The sequence below is a fragment of the Chrysemys picta genome, chromosome 14 (genome assembly GCF_011386835.1).
Source record: "Chrysemys picta bellii isolate R12L10 chromosome 14, ASM1138683v2, whole genome shotgun sequence".
Classification (NCBI taxonomy): Eukaryota; Metazoa; Chordata; order Testudines; family Emydidae; genus Chrysemys; species Chrysemys picta.
Window position 1 is genome coordinate 34,211,433 of NC_088804.1, and position 17,094 is coordinate 34,228,526.

At 39.3% G+C, this 17,094-nt stretch overlaps 1 protein-coding gene and 1 long non-coding RNA gene across 9 annotated transcripts in view; both read right to left on the bottom strand.

Annotated features, from left to right (window-relative positions):
* Nucleotides 1-2,546, bottom strand: part of LOC101938184 (uncharacterized) — a 597,742-nt gene extending 595,196 nt beyond the window's left edge. Inside the window, exon 1 of the long non-coding RNA XR_010592669.1 lies at nt 1,958-2,546. This is a non-coding gene — a long non-coding RNA (uncharacterized LOC101938184). The remainder of the gene's footprint in view (nt 1-1,957) is intronic.
* A 5,643-nt stretch (nt 2,547-8,189) lies between these two features.
* CMC2 (C-X9-C motif containing 2) overlaps nt 8,190-17,094 on the bottom strand; it is a 43,631-nt gene continuing 34,726 nt past the window's right edge. For 5 of the 8 annotated variants that reach the window (XM_065567641.1, XM_065567643.1, XM_065567644.1 and 2 more), the window contains 2 exons: nt 11,123-11,279; nt 8,190-9,169 (listed from right to left, as the gene is read on the bottom strand). In XM_065567641.1, coding sequence (XP_065423713.1) covers nt 9,132-9,169; nt 11,123-11,279 — 195 coding nt within the window. In that variant the 3' untranslated portion in view covers nt 8,190-9,131. The remainder of the gene's footprint in view (nt 9,170-11,122; nt 11,280-17,094) is intronic. The other 3 variants (XM_005292323.5, XM_005292324.4, XM_065567646.1) reach the window with 1 other exon arrangement.

Sequence of the window (17,094 nt, forward strand, 5' to 3'; positions counted from 1 at the left end):
ATCCTGCAGACAAATACTCAGCAGCTCTGGCTACAGCTTCCTATGGTTGTCAACACACAGCTACCAGTGCCATTTTATAACCGGAAATCTTTAGGGCATCTGACCCCATCCTTTACCTTCCCTTTCCTCCACTCCATTTTATGCACATCATCATAATTGTATGCCATCCAACAACTCAATATAATTGATAGTCTCTGATTGAGAAGATCCCAGAACTGGAATGATTGTTAATGTTGCACGTCAGGGTAAAACAGCAATGGCAGTTATCTGGGAAAAGCCTGGATAAACACGCCAGCACTATGACCATTTCTAACCAGCTCCAAGAGACCTTCACTTTCACGGGTACTAAATTTTCTCAAAAAGCAGAGTATCATATTCTGCTATAGTGGAATGGCTGCTGCCATGACCAACAGTTTCAAATGGTTTTCATACTTTGTTTCATGCAGACTGATAAAATTAAAGATGACTCCAAGCCAAAGAATTTAGATCTCATATCAAACCCACAGCCTCATCCCAAAGATGAGAGGTGCTTGGAACCAGGGGGTTGTTCCGGCTTACAACAGGCAGAAGGGGTAACCACAAAAAGCAAGATCCAGGACTTTGATTTGGGCCCAAACACCAGTTAACATTTTTTTCTCCACAATAAAAGTTTAAGTAGCCATGGGTTAGTTCTGTCTTTCCTGGCTGACTATTGGCTCAGTTTTAAGGTGCCATGCACACCAAGGAACCACATACAAATGTTGAACCATTACCATCATCAGAAGCAGAAAGAGCACCATTGATTCATTTTAGGGAGCAATCTGTAGTCTCTTGAACCGTTATCCTTATAGAAACATTAATATAATAAAAGAAAAATCTGTATATCACCATCCTCAAAATATCCGTTTTTAATACAGTATTGTATTGGTTATTTGTATTCAAGGAACACTTGGCATTTATACATAGTACTTTACTTACTTCAAATCACAAACATTAACTAATGGATGCAACATCATGCTCAGTTTGTGTGGTAGTTTTTGTGAAGTGTGAAAACTGCAGATGAAGATAAGATTCAAACTCTTTTCTACTAGTGAGCCAAGGCTGGATTTGAACTCCAGTCTCTAAATGGCAATGGCCAGTGCATTTAGCCTAACAAACAGTGAAAGAATATTAAATAGTAAAGCTGGCTAACAAGGAGCCACCATCCCATAAGATGAAAGTGTGTCTTGTCTACATTATATGAAGCTGTCTCCTACACAGAGTTGACTCTCAGAGACACATTACCAGTAGAAATAATTTTCTATTTCAGCTTTGGGTTTTTTAATTCCGCATATTAAAAGGAAAAGATCTATTAAGATTTAAAAATGTCAAAATACACTCATGTCGCTAATGCCAGTCTCCTTGAGAGACAGAAAGCAAGCATTGTGGCTCAAAACAGCCAACTCAACACTGACAATCAGAGAGGCTAAAATAATATAGGAGCAATAAGAAATGTGCTTTGAACTGTCAGCCCCTTCGCTTTGTTAACTTCACTTAGAATCTTATTTACAAATAGAGAAATATGTCCTGTTTCTTGACATTCCTAAAAAAAGCAGAAGTACCAACACTAATGAGTTGTGAAAAATATTATACCAGGGTGATCCTAGGTCAGTAGGGGATCTAGTATCCTGCCCCTATCCCTGCAAGTTCCTTTCCTCCCAGCAATTTACCATTAAGGAAGACAAGTGTAATTCCCATATGTCCTCCAGACTCCTATCAGCTGCAATCCTGGTTCACTGGAAAGTGATTGACAGCCAATACACAGGATTATGGGGCACATCTAAGACCAAGGGGCTGCCGGAACTGAGTTCCATCTGCAGCACCATTCTGCTAGCAGAGACCTGAACACCAGGATCGGTGTTTCAGGTTCCCTTGTTGCTACTACTCTAGCCTTTATGCCATCTATTCTTGGTCCTTCTGAAAAACAAAACCCACAGACCTTTCTGCAGCATGGCTGTGTATCAGAAGAAGGGTGAAGAGCTGATTGGAGGTTTTCCAGGATAAAATAGTTCAAGACTTTTACCTGATTTAAAAAAAAAAGTCATCTCAGTAAAATCTAGTCACTTTGATCAATATGATGGCAAATGGTAACATACTGTAAACTTCCAGGGGCCATATACTGTACCTTTCTATTTCATTTTATTAAACACACATCCCAGGCCAATTGTGGAAAAACCTGTAACTCCACTTGGAATTACCTTGTTTCTGTTTAGGTTTTTTGTGTCTGTTCATTTTAAACTAGAATCAAGACCCTTATCACCCCCCAGGTCATAACCCTTCTCTATTGCACAGCAAGTAGTAAATGCCAGCATGCTGATTTAACATGCTTATCTGGAGAGTATGTGATTATAGCCACTTTAAAATTAGCGCAGCTTGGGTATAAAATACTTTATGATGGGTATATTACCAGTGATACTAGAATTCAAAAGCAAATTCATAGCTTCCAAGGCCAGAAGGGACCATTGTGAACATCTAATCTCACCTCCTGTATAACATAGGCTCATAGAACTTCCCCAAAATACTCCTAGGGCAGGGGTCGGCAACGTTTGGCACGCGGCTTGCTTTCCGCCGCCCCCATTGGCCCGGGACAGCGAACCGCAGCGAGTGGGGGCCGCGATCAGCCGAACCTGCCGCGTCAGCAGGTAAATAAACTGGCCTGGCCTGCCAGGGTGCTTACTCTGGCGAGCTGCGTGCCAAACGTTGCCGACCCCTGTCCTAGGGCATATCTTTTAGAAAAAAATCCAATCTCAATTTAAAAATTGTCAGTGATGAAGAATCCTTGGTAAATTGTTCCAGTGGTTAATTACCCTCACTATTAAAAATTTGTGCCTTATTTCCAGTCTGAATTTGTCTAGCCTCAACTTCCCAGCCATTGGATTGTGTTATACCTCACTCTGCTAGACTGAAGAGTCCATTATTAAATATTTGTTCCTCATGTGGATACTCATACACTGTAATTGTCACTCCTTAACCTTCTCTTTGTTAAACTAAATAGATTGAGCCCCTTGAGTCTATCACTGTCAGGCATGTTTTCTAATCCTTTAATCATTCTCATGGCTCTCCTCTGCACCCTCTCCAATTTATCAACATCCTTGAATCGTGGACATCAGAACTGGACACAATATTCCTGCAGTGGTCGCACAAGTGCAAAATAGAGAAGTAAAATAACTGTCTACTCCTATTGGAGATTCCCATTTATGCATCCAGTATTTATGAAATACAGTAAAATATTCTATGAGCTTCAGCTGCAAGTGATGAAAAAAGTTATAATATCGAACGGGACTTTGGATAGTTTTTCAATTCATAGCGCTAGGTTATATCACCAACCAAGAACACAATCTGAGGGGGTTTGAAAGTCTGAGATGTGCTGTATTTAAAACCAGATACAATTATTTTTGCAATAGACATTAGACTACAGTTTTATCCCAAATATAAAATCATAGATAAAAACAGGTGCAATGCAGATGAACTATAGAATGACCTTGTATGTCTGGATGAGCCTTACAACTAGCGCAACAAGTTCAAGCACCCTGTTAAAATACTCTTGAAAATATTGCAATCAGATAGGAGCTCCTGTATTCTGTACATATAAGGACTATTTCCAAAATACCCTTATATAGTCCTATGATGCCAGTTCATTTAAAAAAACATTTTTTTAATAAATAAATCAGAAGTTAGGTCTTCTATCCTTGCCAAACAGAAAGGAAAGGAGCATTTATAAAGTTAGGGTTGTTTATCAACAGTTATATTATTTGCATGGTGGTAGCACTTAGTGGCGCTAAGCCATGTATCTCAGCGCCATTGTGCTAAGTGCTGTAAAACAACACAGTTGCGGGACAAGAGCTGAGGATGACAAAGTTCAACTAAAGTTACTTATTCTACTGGTGTTACTTGGAGTGTCAAGTAGAATAAAAAGACAAGGAGGTAGAAAATAAAGCAGGATTATGTGAATGGGCTTGGGCATTATTAATCTCAACCAAGAACTTTATTTAACAAACAACACAATAAAAAACGCAGAATGCTTCAAGACACAGACAAATTTTAAAAATACACACTTTCAAATTACAAAGGAATACATGAGGGGGCAGCATCTATATTTAAATATTCAAGCATCACCGCTGAAAGGGATTCACCTGTGTTACCAACAGTGGTTAGAATGTACAAGCTTGATTTTCAACCTTTTTAAAACCTCACCCCAGCCTAAAAATAGGGAAAGGTTTCAGGCCCCCCAATCTAGCCATCAAAAGAAAGAGGGTGGGTGTGACACCCTTAGACCTAATTGTGACTCCTGAGTTGCGAGTCCATCATGATCAGTGCTTAGTACAACAGGACCCTAGGCCTGAGGCCTCCAGGCAGAACCGAGATATAAATTTTAGGTGGCTCAAAAGAAAAGCTGCTCCTGGCCTCTCCATCCCCCACAACTTCTCTTTGTGCTGAGGGGGCTGTGTGTCTCCTGAGTAGTTCATACCCCCTAAAGTGCCATTCTGGCTGGGGCCTGGGAACCCCATGAGGGCTTCTTCCCCCCAGCTCCTAGAGCAACTGCCAAGATTTCCACAAGTGATTTTGCGTGCCTGGTTTGTATGAAAAGGGCTGTACTTGCGGGGGTGTGGGAGAGGGGTATTGAGCCCTTGCTTTAACAACAGGCCCCTTGGGGGGGGGGTGTCACATTGGGACTCCAAAACTGAGGCATCATAACTCACTCATCACTGCTGAAGGCCTTGGCCACTTGCTCTAGGTTCACTGGGGCTGGAGCAGTCACCTCCCCCTCCCCAGTTATTCTGGGTTGCTGCCTTCCCAACCAATTCATCCACCCCCAACCTCATTTTCCCCTTGCAGCGCCCTGACCTACGCTGGGAGTCAGGAGGAGATGGGGTGCTCCTGCATTGTCTGGATAGGCTACAGACTGTGGCTGCTGCTGGGCTCAAGGAGCTGCCCTCGCCCCCTTGGAGCCCGGGCTAGGTTACTGCTCTGGCTCCAGTCTGGCCTCACCTCTCCCACTTGCTGGTCCACAGCTGCTGTGGCCAGCTGGGCCATACAATGTACTAGGGACCATGAAGCGACGCTGTTGTGCAGCTCTCCAGCACAGCTGCAGCCACACAGAACACAGGGGCTGGGCAGGGTAGGACAGGAGCAGCCAGCCCAGCAGGGCAGAGAAGTGAATGATCAAAATTAATCTCATTTGTTATGGCCCAGACTAGATTTTGACTGTTTCAATAGGTTTCCGTAGTTACAACTCTTGAGATGGGGGGTGAGTAATACTGTCCAAGGAGGGCAGTTCGGCATTTGCTTTCAAGTAGAAGGCCCTTAGTTCAGGCTGTGGTCAGTTATGCCCAAATAATGCCCCACCGTTAGGGACTGTTGGTTAAATAGTTATTAGACAGCAGGCTGTAGGGTTTTCTGAGTCCAAAACTTTATTTTTTTAATAGCCCTAGCACTGAACAAACAAGCCTCAGGTGAATGCAGTAGCAGGGGAAGTGCATGTAACTTCCAATTTGTGTCAGGATACCTAATGTTCCAATTCACTAAGTAGCAATGCTTCAGCAGTGATAAAAAGGTCCAGCAAAAGACTCATGGCACCACTGAAAAGCACTGTAAGGAAAGAAGGTACATTGCTGTGGCTGAGTAGTCAGTATGCTAGAAATGTTATTTCTAGTGCAGTATATAACAGTTCCCCTGCTTTATCTTCCTTCATAGCCCATCACAGATATTGCTGTCAATTACCTCAGACACTAGCTGGAAGCACATGTAATAAAATAAGATTATATACCTACCTTAGGTGATCAGTCACTGTGACACTAAATGTTTTTAGTAAGTCGTGTCAATCAAAGCCTGTCTACAGATATATGTAAGGCAACTGGTTTAGACAGAAGCTGTTTTGTTTCTAAACAAAACTATTTTTGACATTTAAATGGCACACGCAAGTGCAATCCACACGACTGAAAGAGCTAAATTTTAAAGTCTAAAAATCCAGCATGTTGCAGTTTAATAGATATGACTTGTCTTTTGCATACCTATTTCTCTGGAAGGATAATCTTTTCAGTTCCAAAGCATATTTCTAGCAGATTTCATTATAACAATAAAACAGTACAACAGCATGGTGGCAAAGCCTCCATCACCATATTAAAATTCTAAATCAGATGTGGTGCTCTTCCTTGCAGTCTTTAAAACAAAGAGATGAACATCTGAAGTGACAGAGAGAATCATTTGCAAGTGGCAACGTACTAGTTGTGTTTGGAAAGTATTCCAATTACCATCTAAGGATTGCGTTTCAAAACACCAATTTGAAAGAAAATAACTGTATAATGAAAACAGAAGAGCATTGTTGATCAAAATGTGGAAAATAACCGTATCAAGATGGCTCTGAAGAAGTAATTAGTTCTGCGTTTTGCATATTTAATCAAAATCAACAAAATGATCTTGCCCCAGGTTGTCACGGGTGAAGGTCAAGCCTAGTTTTCATCATGTTTTTATACAAATGCAATAGTGTCTTCATGGCAAATAGATGGCTCATAATTTCAGGGATTAAAGGCAAACAGTTAAACTACCAATTTCACACAACCAAAAGAGCACTTCTGATCTTTCAGCATATTAGGCATATTAGTGTTATGTTGGGAACTAGACTGTTTTTTGTGAAGCGCGAGGGGGGGGGGGGGCGGGCAAATTTTATTCTGTTTCATAAACAGGAAATATTTCATAGTATTAATGCTTTGTTAGTGACTGTAATACATCAGCCCCTATGAGGGACGCCTAGCTTCTCACAGTGTGAGCCAAAAAGCAAATCGTCAGATTATAGGTGCTTAAGTACTGTACTGGGGATGAATTTTGTGAAGCCATCAGCGTGATCTTTTCTAGGTAATGAATCCTCCAAAAGATCCTTCTGCACAGTTACACCTTTGAAATGTAGCATGTTTTTATCTAGTGATTTAAAAACAAAAACAAAACAAAAAACCCACACCATCCTGCTGGTTAGAGCCACGGCTCTCTCTCAGGCTTTGAAGCTCTAGAAGTATTGTCGACTTTTTCAAAGAATAATTTTAAACCAAGTGCAGTTTTCAGCCTAAATTTAGCAAAAAGTATTTCTTCAACCAATTATAATTTTGAGTCACAGCAACATGAATGGCTTTTGGGGGGGGGGGTGAGTTTACAGACCCTTTCAGGTGTTAGCTTAACAATCCATTTGCCACACAAGAGGTTCAGTTGGGCAACATTCTCTGCACTGTCCATTGAATACCTGATCGTGGTAACCTCCATGGAAGTGAGGCAATAGTTCAGTCTCCACGAACAGTCACACTTTTCTATATATTCAGTGGCTAGTAGCCTTTTTTTGCCTATCTCTACTGGGAACTCGACAGAGCAAAGAGCTATCTGATAATTTACTCTTAGCACCCTGAGTAGGATTTGAAATGCAACTTGCAGGTGAAATGCTCCATATTAGTTACAAATAATCAGCAATTCTAATGAGAAAAACTTCCAGAAATAATTGGTATGCATCTTATTTCCAGTGGATATCAATACAATTAAGTGCACAATTTAGATTTACAATTCTGAAATCCATTAACTGTCCAGACAGATAACACTTGTATTTAAATGAAGTGGGTTAAGTTTTTTCTTTAAATGAAGAGGAACACGTAGAGTCAGTCAGATTTTGCTATCCCATTTTCTCCCTCAATACTATCTATTCTATGTATTTCACACTATTTTGAACGAACACTGAATTTCATACTAGTCTACATCATATGTACTGGCAAATGTCCTTTTAAAATGCAGAGATGCCAGCGTTAAATAACACTAGACTATTGAAGGCATTTCATTAATGTGGCGCGGAGTTTTATCAGTTTATAAATAACACATCAGAAATACTTACATTACAGAGATTTACAATTATAATATGCATAATTTCTAACTTTCCAGCTGCATATTTTAGCATTTTTTCATATTTCTTTCATCATTCCTAGGGTGTGCACCAAATAATGCTGAATATTTTATGTACATCTTTTTCTCAAGAATGTCACCTGATTTTCATGAAGTCTGGCTCAGAATCAATGGGCCTAAAAATTCATGTCCAACTGTGCACCATGTCTGTGTGCGCTGTTACCATGATTGCCTGGAGAAAGAGGACATTGGTTGGATTTCAGGCACACTTAAGAGTGTAAGAAATTAAACCAAAAGCATTTGTAGGATTTATAAATTTTATTTACACATGGGCCAAAGCTTCTAGGGCCCCATACAGCAGGACCCATGGATTGGTATGCAACCTTTATCCGCTACAAACAGCCTACCAGCATGCAGTCACACCCTGTGTGTCTGTGTATAGCTGCAGCCTGCTAGCCACACATTGGTCACACTGTGGTTTCCCCCAGCCTTAGTCACCACTTGCACACCCAACACATTCCCAGTCCCGGATTTCCCCAAAAACGTGTGTTCTGCACTGTCCACCCCTCTCCTGGGCAGTCCAGATATATTAGGTCCATTGCCCCTCTAAGGGGATCAATATACAACAGTTTGCTACCCCAAATGGAGTTATCTACACACAGTTCACAACACTGGATTAGTTCTGATTAAAGAATAAAACAATTGAACTACAAGAAGATCATTTTTTCTCCTGACTTTCTCAAGCTGGCTTGTTTTTTAAAAGGGAGAGAAAAAGAACTTGAGACATACACTGTAAATGAATAACATTAAAAAGAAGATGAAACCTCAGGTTAAGATTTTGTAGCCAATTTATTTTACTTAAAGGTCCCAGCTTATAGCTTATCTTGTTTTAGGAGTCCAACAACAGAACATGCTTATTATTTTTATTTAACCCTGTTTTCCTCTCAAATGTAAGTATTGTTTGCACTATGGCAACTCTAGAAAAATCAGTTATAGTCCACTAAATCTCTCGCCAAACAATTAAAGTATCTTGTCAGCAATAAGTGTAAACTTCAGCAATTTTTAGTACAAACATTAGCAGTTGAGGAAATAGCATTTTATATCCAAGTGTATAGAAGTCAAAACAAGATATGTTCCTTTAGCTTTCAGCCAAATGTCCATATGATGTATAGCTGTCCAGCTGCAACATAGCTCAGCTCTCAGAGTGTTTTGAAGCATTAATGAGCCTCTGACGCATCTCTTCAGCATGTGCCTGGCTCTTGGCTCGGTTTTCTTGGTACTGGAAGACAAGGAAATAAATGAATAATAGATAAATTATGTCACTGAATTTAAAATGCAGCAGAGGTTTATCACTTGGGAAGAAAACAAGTGTTTTTGCTCGACAAATTATTAGGGTTGTCAAGCGATTAAAAAAATTAATTGAGCGATTAATCGCACCGTTAAACAATAATAGAATACCATTTATTTAAATATTTTTGGGTGTTTTCTACATTTTCAAATATATTTATTTCAATTACAACACATAATACAAAGTGTAAAGTGCTCACTTTATATTTATTTTTGATTGCAAGTATTTGCACTGTAAAAAAAAGGAATAGTATTTTTCAATTCACCTAATAAAGTACTGTAGTGCAATCTCTTTATCATGAACAATTATGTACAAAAAACTGCATTTGAAAATAAAACAATGTAAAACAATGTACAGTTTTAGAGCCTGCAAGTCCACTCCGACCAACTTCTTGTTCAGCCAATTGCTCAAACAAGTTGCAGCAGATAATGTTGCCCACTTCTTGTTTACAATGTCACCTGCAAGTGAGAACAGGCTTTCGCATGGCACTGTCGTAGCCAGCGTCGCAAGATATTTACATGCCAGATGCGGTAAAGATTCATATGTCCCTTCATGCTTCAACCACCATTCCAGGTGGGGGCCTTCGTCCATGCTGATGACAGGTTCTGCTCAATAACAATCCAAAGCAGTGCGGACCGACGCATGTTCATTTCATTATCTGAGTCAGATGCCACCAGCTGAAGGTTGATTTTCTTTTTTGGTGGTTCGGGTTCTGTAGTTTCTGCATCGCAGTGTTGCTCTTTTAAAACTTCTGAAAGCATGCTCCACACCTTGTCCCTTTCAGATTTTGGAAGGCACTTCAGATTCTTAAATCTTGAGGTGAGTGCTGTAGCTATCTTTAGAAATCTCACATTGGTATCTTCTTTGCATTTTGTCAAATCTGCAGGGAATGTTCTTAAAATGAACAACATGTGCTGGGTCACCATCCAAGACTGCTATAACATGAAATATATGACAGAACGCAGGTAAAACAGAGCAAGGGAATATACTATTCTCCCGCAAGGAATTCAGTCACATATTTAATTAACACATTTTTTTTTTAACAAACGTCATCAACATGGAAGCATGTCCTCTGGAATGGTGGCTGAAGCATGAAGGGGCATACGAATGTTTAGCATATCTGGTACATAAATACCTTGCAATGCCACTACAAAACTGCCATATAAAATGCCTGTTCTCACTTTCCAGTGACATTGTAAATAAGAAGAGGGAAGCTTTATCTCCAGTAAATGTAAACAAACTTGTCTGTCTTAGCGTTTGGCTGAACAAGAAGTAGGACAGTGGACTTGTAGGCCCTGAAGTTTTACGTCATTTTGTTTTTTTAGTGCAGTTATGGAACAAAAAAAAAATCTACATTTGCAAGCTGCACTTTCACAACAAAAATTGCACTACAGTACTTGTATAAGTTGAATTGAAAAATACTATTTCTTTTGTTTATCATTTTTAGAGTGCAAATATTTGTAATAAAAATACACTTTAATTTCAATTACAACACAGAATACAATATATATGAAAATGTAGAAAACTTCCAAAATATTAAAACTGCGATTGTGATTATTTTTCATCGCGATCAATTTGGTTTAGTTCATTGCGCGAGTTAACTGCGATTAATCGAAAGCCCTACAAATTATGCTTGCATTGACAACATTATTTTCATTATTTCATGTTTGACTCAGTTTACTTTAAAATTAACAAAGGGTCTGTTTCATAACAAAGAGCATTTTTCTCAGTCTGAAACGAGTACAAAAAATGAATAACAATTCTAGTAAGAGTACAGCATACATACAGCAAGAGTACAGCAAGGAGGAAACTTATCTACCAAGCCATCTCGCGGATGAGAAATATAGCTATCTTTGAATCACAAAGATACTTAAAGAGGTGCACCTGTGTAGAATGTAAGCACCATGCCAAGGCGCTGCTCCAGACAATTCCTCCCTAATGATAAGATGTAGATGCAGAAAGTAGAGGAGCCATCCTGGACATGAAGTTGTCCTCTTTGTAACTTAAGTATCTGCGATGCACACATATCTACATTTCTAAGCTAAAAAGATAAGACAGCTTTATGCTCCTGCTGGTATAGTTTGTCAGACAGATGATGGTTATCAATTAGGCTCAGAAGGATTAGATTTGTAATGGTAACTGTCAGAAAACATCGATTTCACTACACACACGGGTTGACGAAAAAAATATTTTCATTGATAACTGAAATTTACAGATAGGCAAGGTAACAAAAATACTGTTGGAGCACTTAGTCTGATTTTAAAATATTTATTTTGTATATCTGGACATGTGATGATGGCAATTTGTGTTTTGTGGTAAAGCTTTAACTTGTTGAATCTCAAAGTATATTGTCATTAAATATTTACTGTCTGATCCCACCCTCAATTTCCTGCAACTGTGAAAATTTAAGTCGAATAGAAAAAAATGCTTAAAACAAACATCGCTATTATCTGCCAAAATTATAAAAAACAATCTAATTCTGCCTAGCCTAGTTATAACGTTCCTTTAGAAGCCCAATGGCTGAGGAACACATTCCCTCACAGCATTCTGGACATTAACAGGAGCCAGCCTGCTAGGACACGCCATATTAACAGAACCTCCCCACAATGACATCTAAAGCCTTGTTTTCAGCTTAAAGGGTCCAATGATCATGATCAGATGCCTGACAATGTCCCATTTCAAAAATTCATCTCTCAAGTGTTACTGTTGATCTCAGCTGAGCCAGAAACAAATTGGAATAACCCCATGAAGTTCATGCAGTCTGGAACAAATGCACAAGAGATCTGGCCATCTTCAGTGTCTGGTGACCACAACAGACAGTCTTGGTGACCAACATCAGAACTGGCAAGAGCTCAATAAGTTCAGGTAGGAACTTGTAGCCTACATAATTCAATTCGCAAGTTCATTTTATTCCAGGACATTCATTCACATTTAAATAAATTCCAGACATATCTGATGATATGGCACAAGTAAGACCACACCTAGAACACTGTGTACTTTTCTGGGTACCCCAGCGCACAAAGATTTGATACATTTCAGGAAAGAACAACAATAAAATCAAAAGACTGGGGGGTTGGGACAGGAGTGGCGAGGCATCAGATATAATTTCTTCATAAATCAAAACAGCATGATTTGGCATAATTACAAAACCCAAAGTGATAGTTCTCTGAATATCTGAAAAGTATGAAGACCAAAAAGGGGGAAATTGATTAGAATGACTAAAGGAGCATAGTGGAAAGAAAGTGAACAAAGGAAACTTTCCCTTATTCAGCCCATACTTTCCTAACAGGTCCTCAAAGGTCTCAATAGAGAAAGACTCAACTGTGCAATAGTCTGCCAAAGAAGTGATGAAAACCCTTTAACTTGAGGAATTTCATACTAGACTAGACAATGTACTTACAAGTATACTTTTGGGGACAATCTTTAGCATTAACAGGAGTCTGGACAACTTGAGTTAGGTCTTTTCCATCACTGTTTTCTACAATTGGGCCCAAACTATTTTTATTTCCGTGTTAAATTTTGAAAAATGCAGTCTGTGTTAAGCAATTGCCTGCATCTGCAATGCTTTTCTAACTTTCAAAGAGCAACATATTGTTCACTGCTACAACAGCTTCCATACAGCTGTAAGTCTAAATATTGCCAGTTTAGTGATATACATTTTAAAAGCAGATCCACAGGGGGTTACTGACTACCAATACGTAACTAGAAAGTGCTTATAGTCAAATGTTTTGTATATTTCTTAAACTCAGCCCTGGTCTACACTAGACAATTAGGTCGTTCTAGCAACATTGATCAGGGCTGTGGAAAATCCACACCTTCCCAAACAGTATAGTTAAGCTGACCTAAGTCCCTGTGTAGACGCACTAGGTCAACAGAGGAATTCTTCCAATTGTCCTAGCTACCGCTCTTGGGGAGGTGGATGTCCTACGCCAACGGGAGAATCCTTCCTGTTGGCATAGGTAGTGTCTGCATTGATGCGCTACAGCACCACAGCTGTGCCGCTGTAGTGTTTTAAATGTAGACAAGCCCTCAGACAACAGTGAAAATCAGTGCAGCTAAAAGCCACTATATAAGTTATTCAAGTCTGCATTTACTGAATATTTTTGTTTGTGAAAATAATTAATGTGCAAAGATCTTGTCTAAAGGCCCTATCTTAGAAACTCTGTACACCTCATAGCTCCTGCATGGCATGAGACATTAGTTCTCTTCCCAATATTAAATCCCGATATCTTTAAAAAAGACATTGATGACATATTTGCTATGGATTTCATATGAGAGGCAACAGCTACTCTTCACCTAAAGGAGAGCACATGTGTGTAATTTAAACAAGTTTCTCTTCCAATATAAACACACACTGGGTGTCAAGGGCCAATAAAAAATACATTTTTCTTTGGATGCTGTCCTTAGGAAGAAGGATCCTTCCAGAATTTGCCTCCACAACTAGTACTGCGGCAATAGGTCTTAACTACAAAAGCATTTTGGTTTGCCCCAAAATAAGATTTTGATTAAAGTGAAGTGCATTTATAACCACACAAAACGTCACACTGATTGAGATAATATTACATGCAAGTGATATTTGAACAGCTTCAAACCACTTTGTACATGATTTCTCCTTGTGTAAGATGTATATTCCCACTCACAAACGTCAAGGGACTAACACAGCTTCCTAAATGAACAAAGACTAGTACTAGAAGAGTTACATTTTAAAAAGCCAACACTGTTCGAGTAAATTTCAACGATTTTGAAAATAGAAAAATGGGCCTACTTTATGACAGAACATGGCTCACATTTACACCTGACTACCACCTAAGAAATCATGGACCCAGACCTCATTTGAAATCAACAAAACTCCAACCCCTCTCCAATAACGAAGAAAACTATGGCAAATAGTATTCTCCCACCTCAAGTACATACTTCTTTATAGCATGTGGTTTATATTTAGCTTCCCATCATTATATGCGATTTGTATTTTTGCTTAAGAAGAGAAGCTTTGTTCTTAAATTATACTATATGCTTATGATTCATCTGATAAGACACAAGAAAAAAAAGTAGTATTTTCTGGTGTAGTACTTAGATTCTGCTGGTTCTAAAGTACATACTAATTCACGGATGGGCTTTTTCCTGTTTTTTCCACCCATGTATATTCACTACAGTCATTTCAAATAAGATATTTTGAAATTGCTAACTATTACACCAACAAGCTTTTGACCCTTTCAGGAAGTTGCAGTTACACTATTATATCACTGTATCCATAATTTAAGGGAGCAGATACTTCACAGCCTTTTTTCTTTCAATGAAAAAAAAATTAGAATTGTACTGGAAGATTGGTAAATTATATATCTCAGTCCACCTGTGTGTAACCTTTACATTGCAATGCTTCGACATGCCTTTAATCTGGCCAATTCAACTGTGTGTGAGTATCAAAGGGATGTTAAATTAGCTGGGAGACATAAGCCCATTCGCTGATGTTGATAAGAAATCAAGGAAAATGTTGTTTGTATGTTTACATCTGTCTATATCCTACACTCAATTAGCCTTAAGATCAAAGATGTGTATACACTGCATGGAACTAATGAATATTTCCTGTATTGTCCTCACTTATCTGTCCATGTTTTGATGAATGGCCAGCAATTGCCTAATGTAAATCGGTGTAACTGAACTATTTGTGTATGCATGAGAAGAGGGTAGTTAACTTCAAAGCAAAGGTTGTTGGTTTAACAATGGAGACTCAGAAACTGTTTGAATTACCTATTCTTCGTCAGAGAAAAACCCATGCTGTGGCAGTAACCCTCACTGAGGCCTTGGCTACACTTGGCAATTCACAGCACTGCCGCGGCAGCGCTGTGAAGCGCGAGTGTAGTCGCGCCGCCAGCGCTGCGAGAGCTCTCTCGCAGCGCTGCAAGTACTCCACCTCTCCGAGGGGAGTAGTTTGCAGCGCTGCGAGCAAGCGTGCAGCGCTGCAGGCGCTGATTACACTGGCGCTTCACAGCGCTGCACTCGCTGCGCTTGGGGGGGGGCGGGCGGGCATTTTCACACCCCTGAGCGCAGCAAGTTGCAGCGCTGTACAGCGCCAGTGTAGCCAAGGCCTGAGCTACTTTCAACTACAAATACTGGACCATGGGAACAATCCTGCTATCTCTGATTCATTTCTGGACTGCTTGAACTCTGGCAGGGAGAGTTCTAAGCATATGGACAGAGATTCCTAGAATTGATTTTTGGGAAGCCCTGAGAACTTATGAAAAGGATTCTAACAGACTCTGAATCTATGTTTTAATCTCTTTAATAACTCATTTCTTTTCTTAGACAATTAATCTTTGGTTAGTTTACTAAGGAGTGGCTAACAGCTGTTTTTGGTGAGACTGGGGGTGAGTGACTGGTCCTTTGGGACTAGAAGAATGTAATGTGTGGTGTTTTTTGCATTTAATAACCTTACATCATACAGTCCAGGTTGTCTGGGTGATTATAAGGGGCTGGAATGCTAAGGAGCCTGTATGTGACTCCTTGGTAAAACTAATATAGTGATCCAGGGGTACACTTTTGTTACCGGCTTGGTAAAATCTAACTGTAGAATATACCACCAGTTTCGGTGTGTCTGTCCTGTTTTCTGACAGCTTGTCCTGAGTTTGGCATTCTTAGCTGTGACCCACTCTAGGCACCATGACAATAGCTATTCTTATTTTTCATAGTTTTATTTCACTGAGTTTGTATTATAGTTTGAGAAGGTTTTTTAAAGCATGCCATTAGAGTTCAAGCAGATGAAGTGGCATTCTCACAGATTTATAATGTAGGGCAAGCTATTCTGGCTGTTCAGTATTTGGCTTTTCAAAGCCACATTTTCAGAACATGGCCACTACCTTAGCACATACAACTCTGCGTATGCACAATTCTGCATTCTATCATTTGACACACACAAATTCTGAATATACCAGTTCTCTCATCCTGGCATGACATTACAAGTGTAAAGATCAGAGTGGATCCTGTTGTGATAACTGGGCCTACAAATTTACCCTAATTCTAAGCTCAACTGTAAAGAGTTGAAAGTTCATAAATGTTACAATAACTTATAACAACAAATGTTAATAGAAAGTAAGTCAAGTAGCTTTCAATAATGAATGTTATAAACAGATGCAAGGGAACCAGACAAAGACTAAATTTATCTAAACAAAAAAAATGACCCCAAATTTGGATCACAAGCCTACCCTGCATCTCCATGAGGTATGCCAAGTTTCAAAGCAAGCCGAGTAACCATGCAGATTTTGGAGCACTTAGACTCATCCTTTAAACAGAAAGGGCTTCTCAACTACAGGAGAGTTGGTGCTCCACTATGATTATTAACTAAACTTTTTCATTTTTCTTTTATCTGCAGTACAGTATTGTAATGAGCAGAGTCCTGAGCAGGAATGTTATATCTATAGGAATCACTTAAGGCCCAATTCTGCGACTCACTGAATAGTTCACTGAAGCCAATAACTCGAGTAGTGCTCGACAGACAGAACTTAGTCATTCTGTTTCATGTTGTATAATGCACACATAGGTATCCTATGAAAAGAAAATACCAAAGAAATTTGCTTTATTTTTATTTTTTTAAGCAGGAACAATCTGAGAAATGTTAATCAGTTTCTGTTTGGAAGCATTTTATTTTGTGAGATGCGTGGAGGGGGGGAAAGGGTATTACATATCTGCCTATTTTTGGATCTCTAGAAAAGGCTCCTGCCTTTGGTATAAAAAAATAAACAACATTGGAGTGGAAGAGGCACTATTTCTTTTGAGCATGATCTCACAATGAGTTCTGTTTTCATGTGCACTAGAGCTGAATGAACATTTCTGCTGAAGAGGGACCAACATACTGTCAAGCT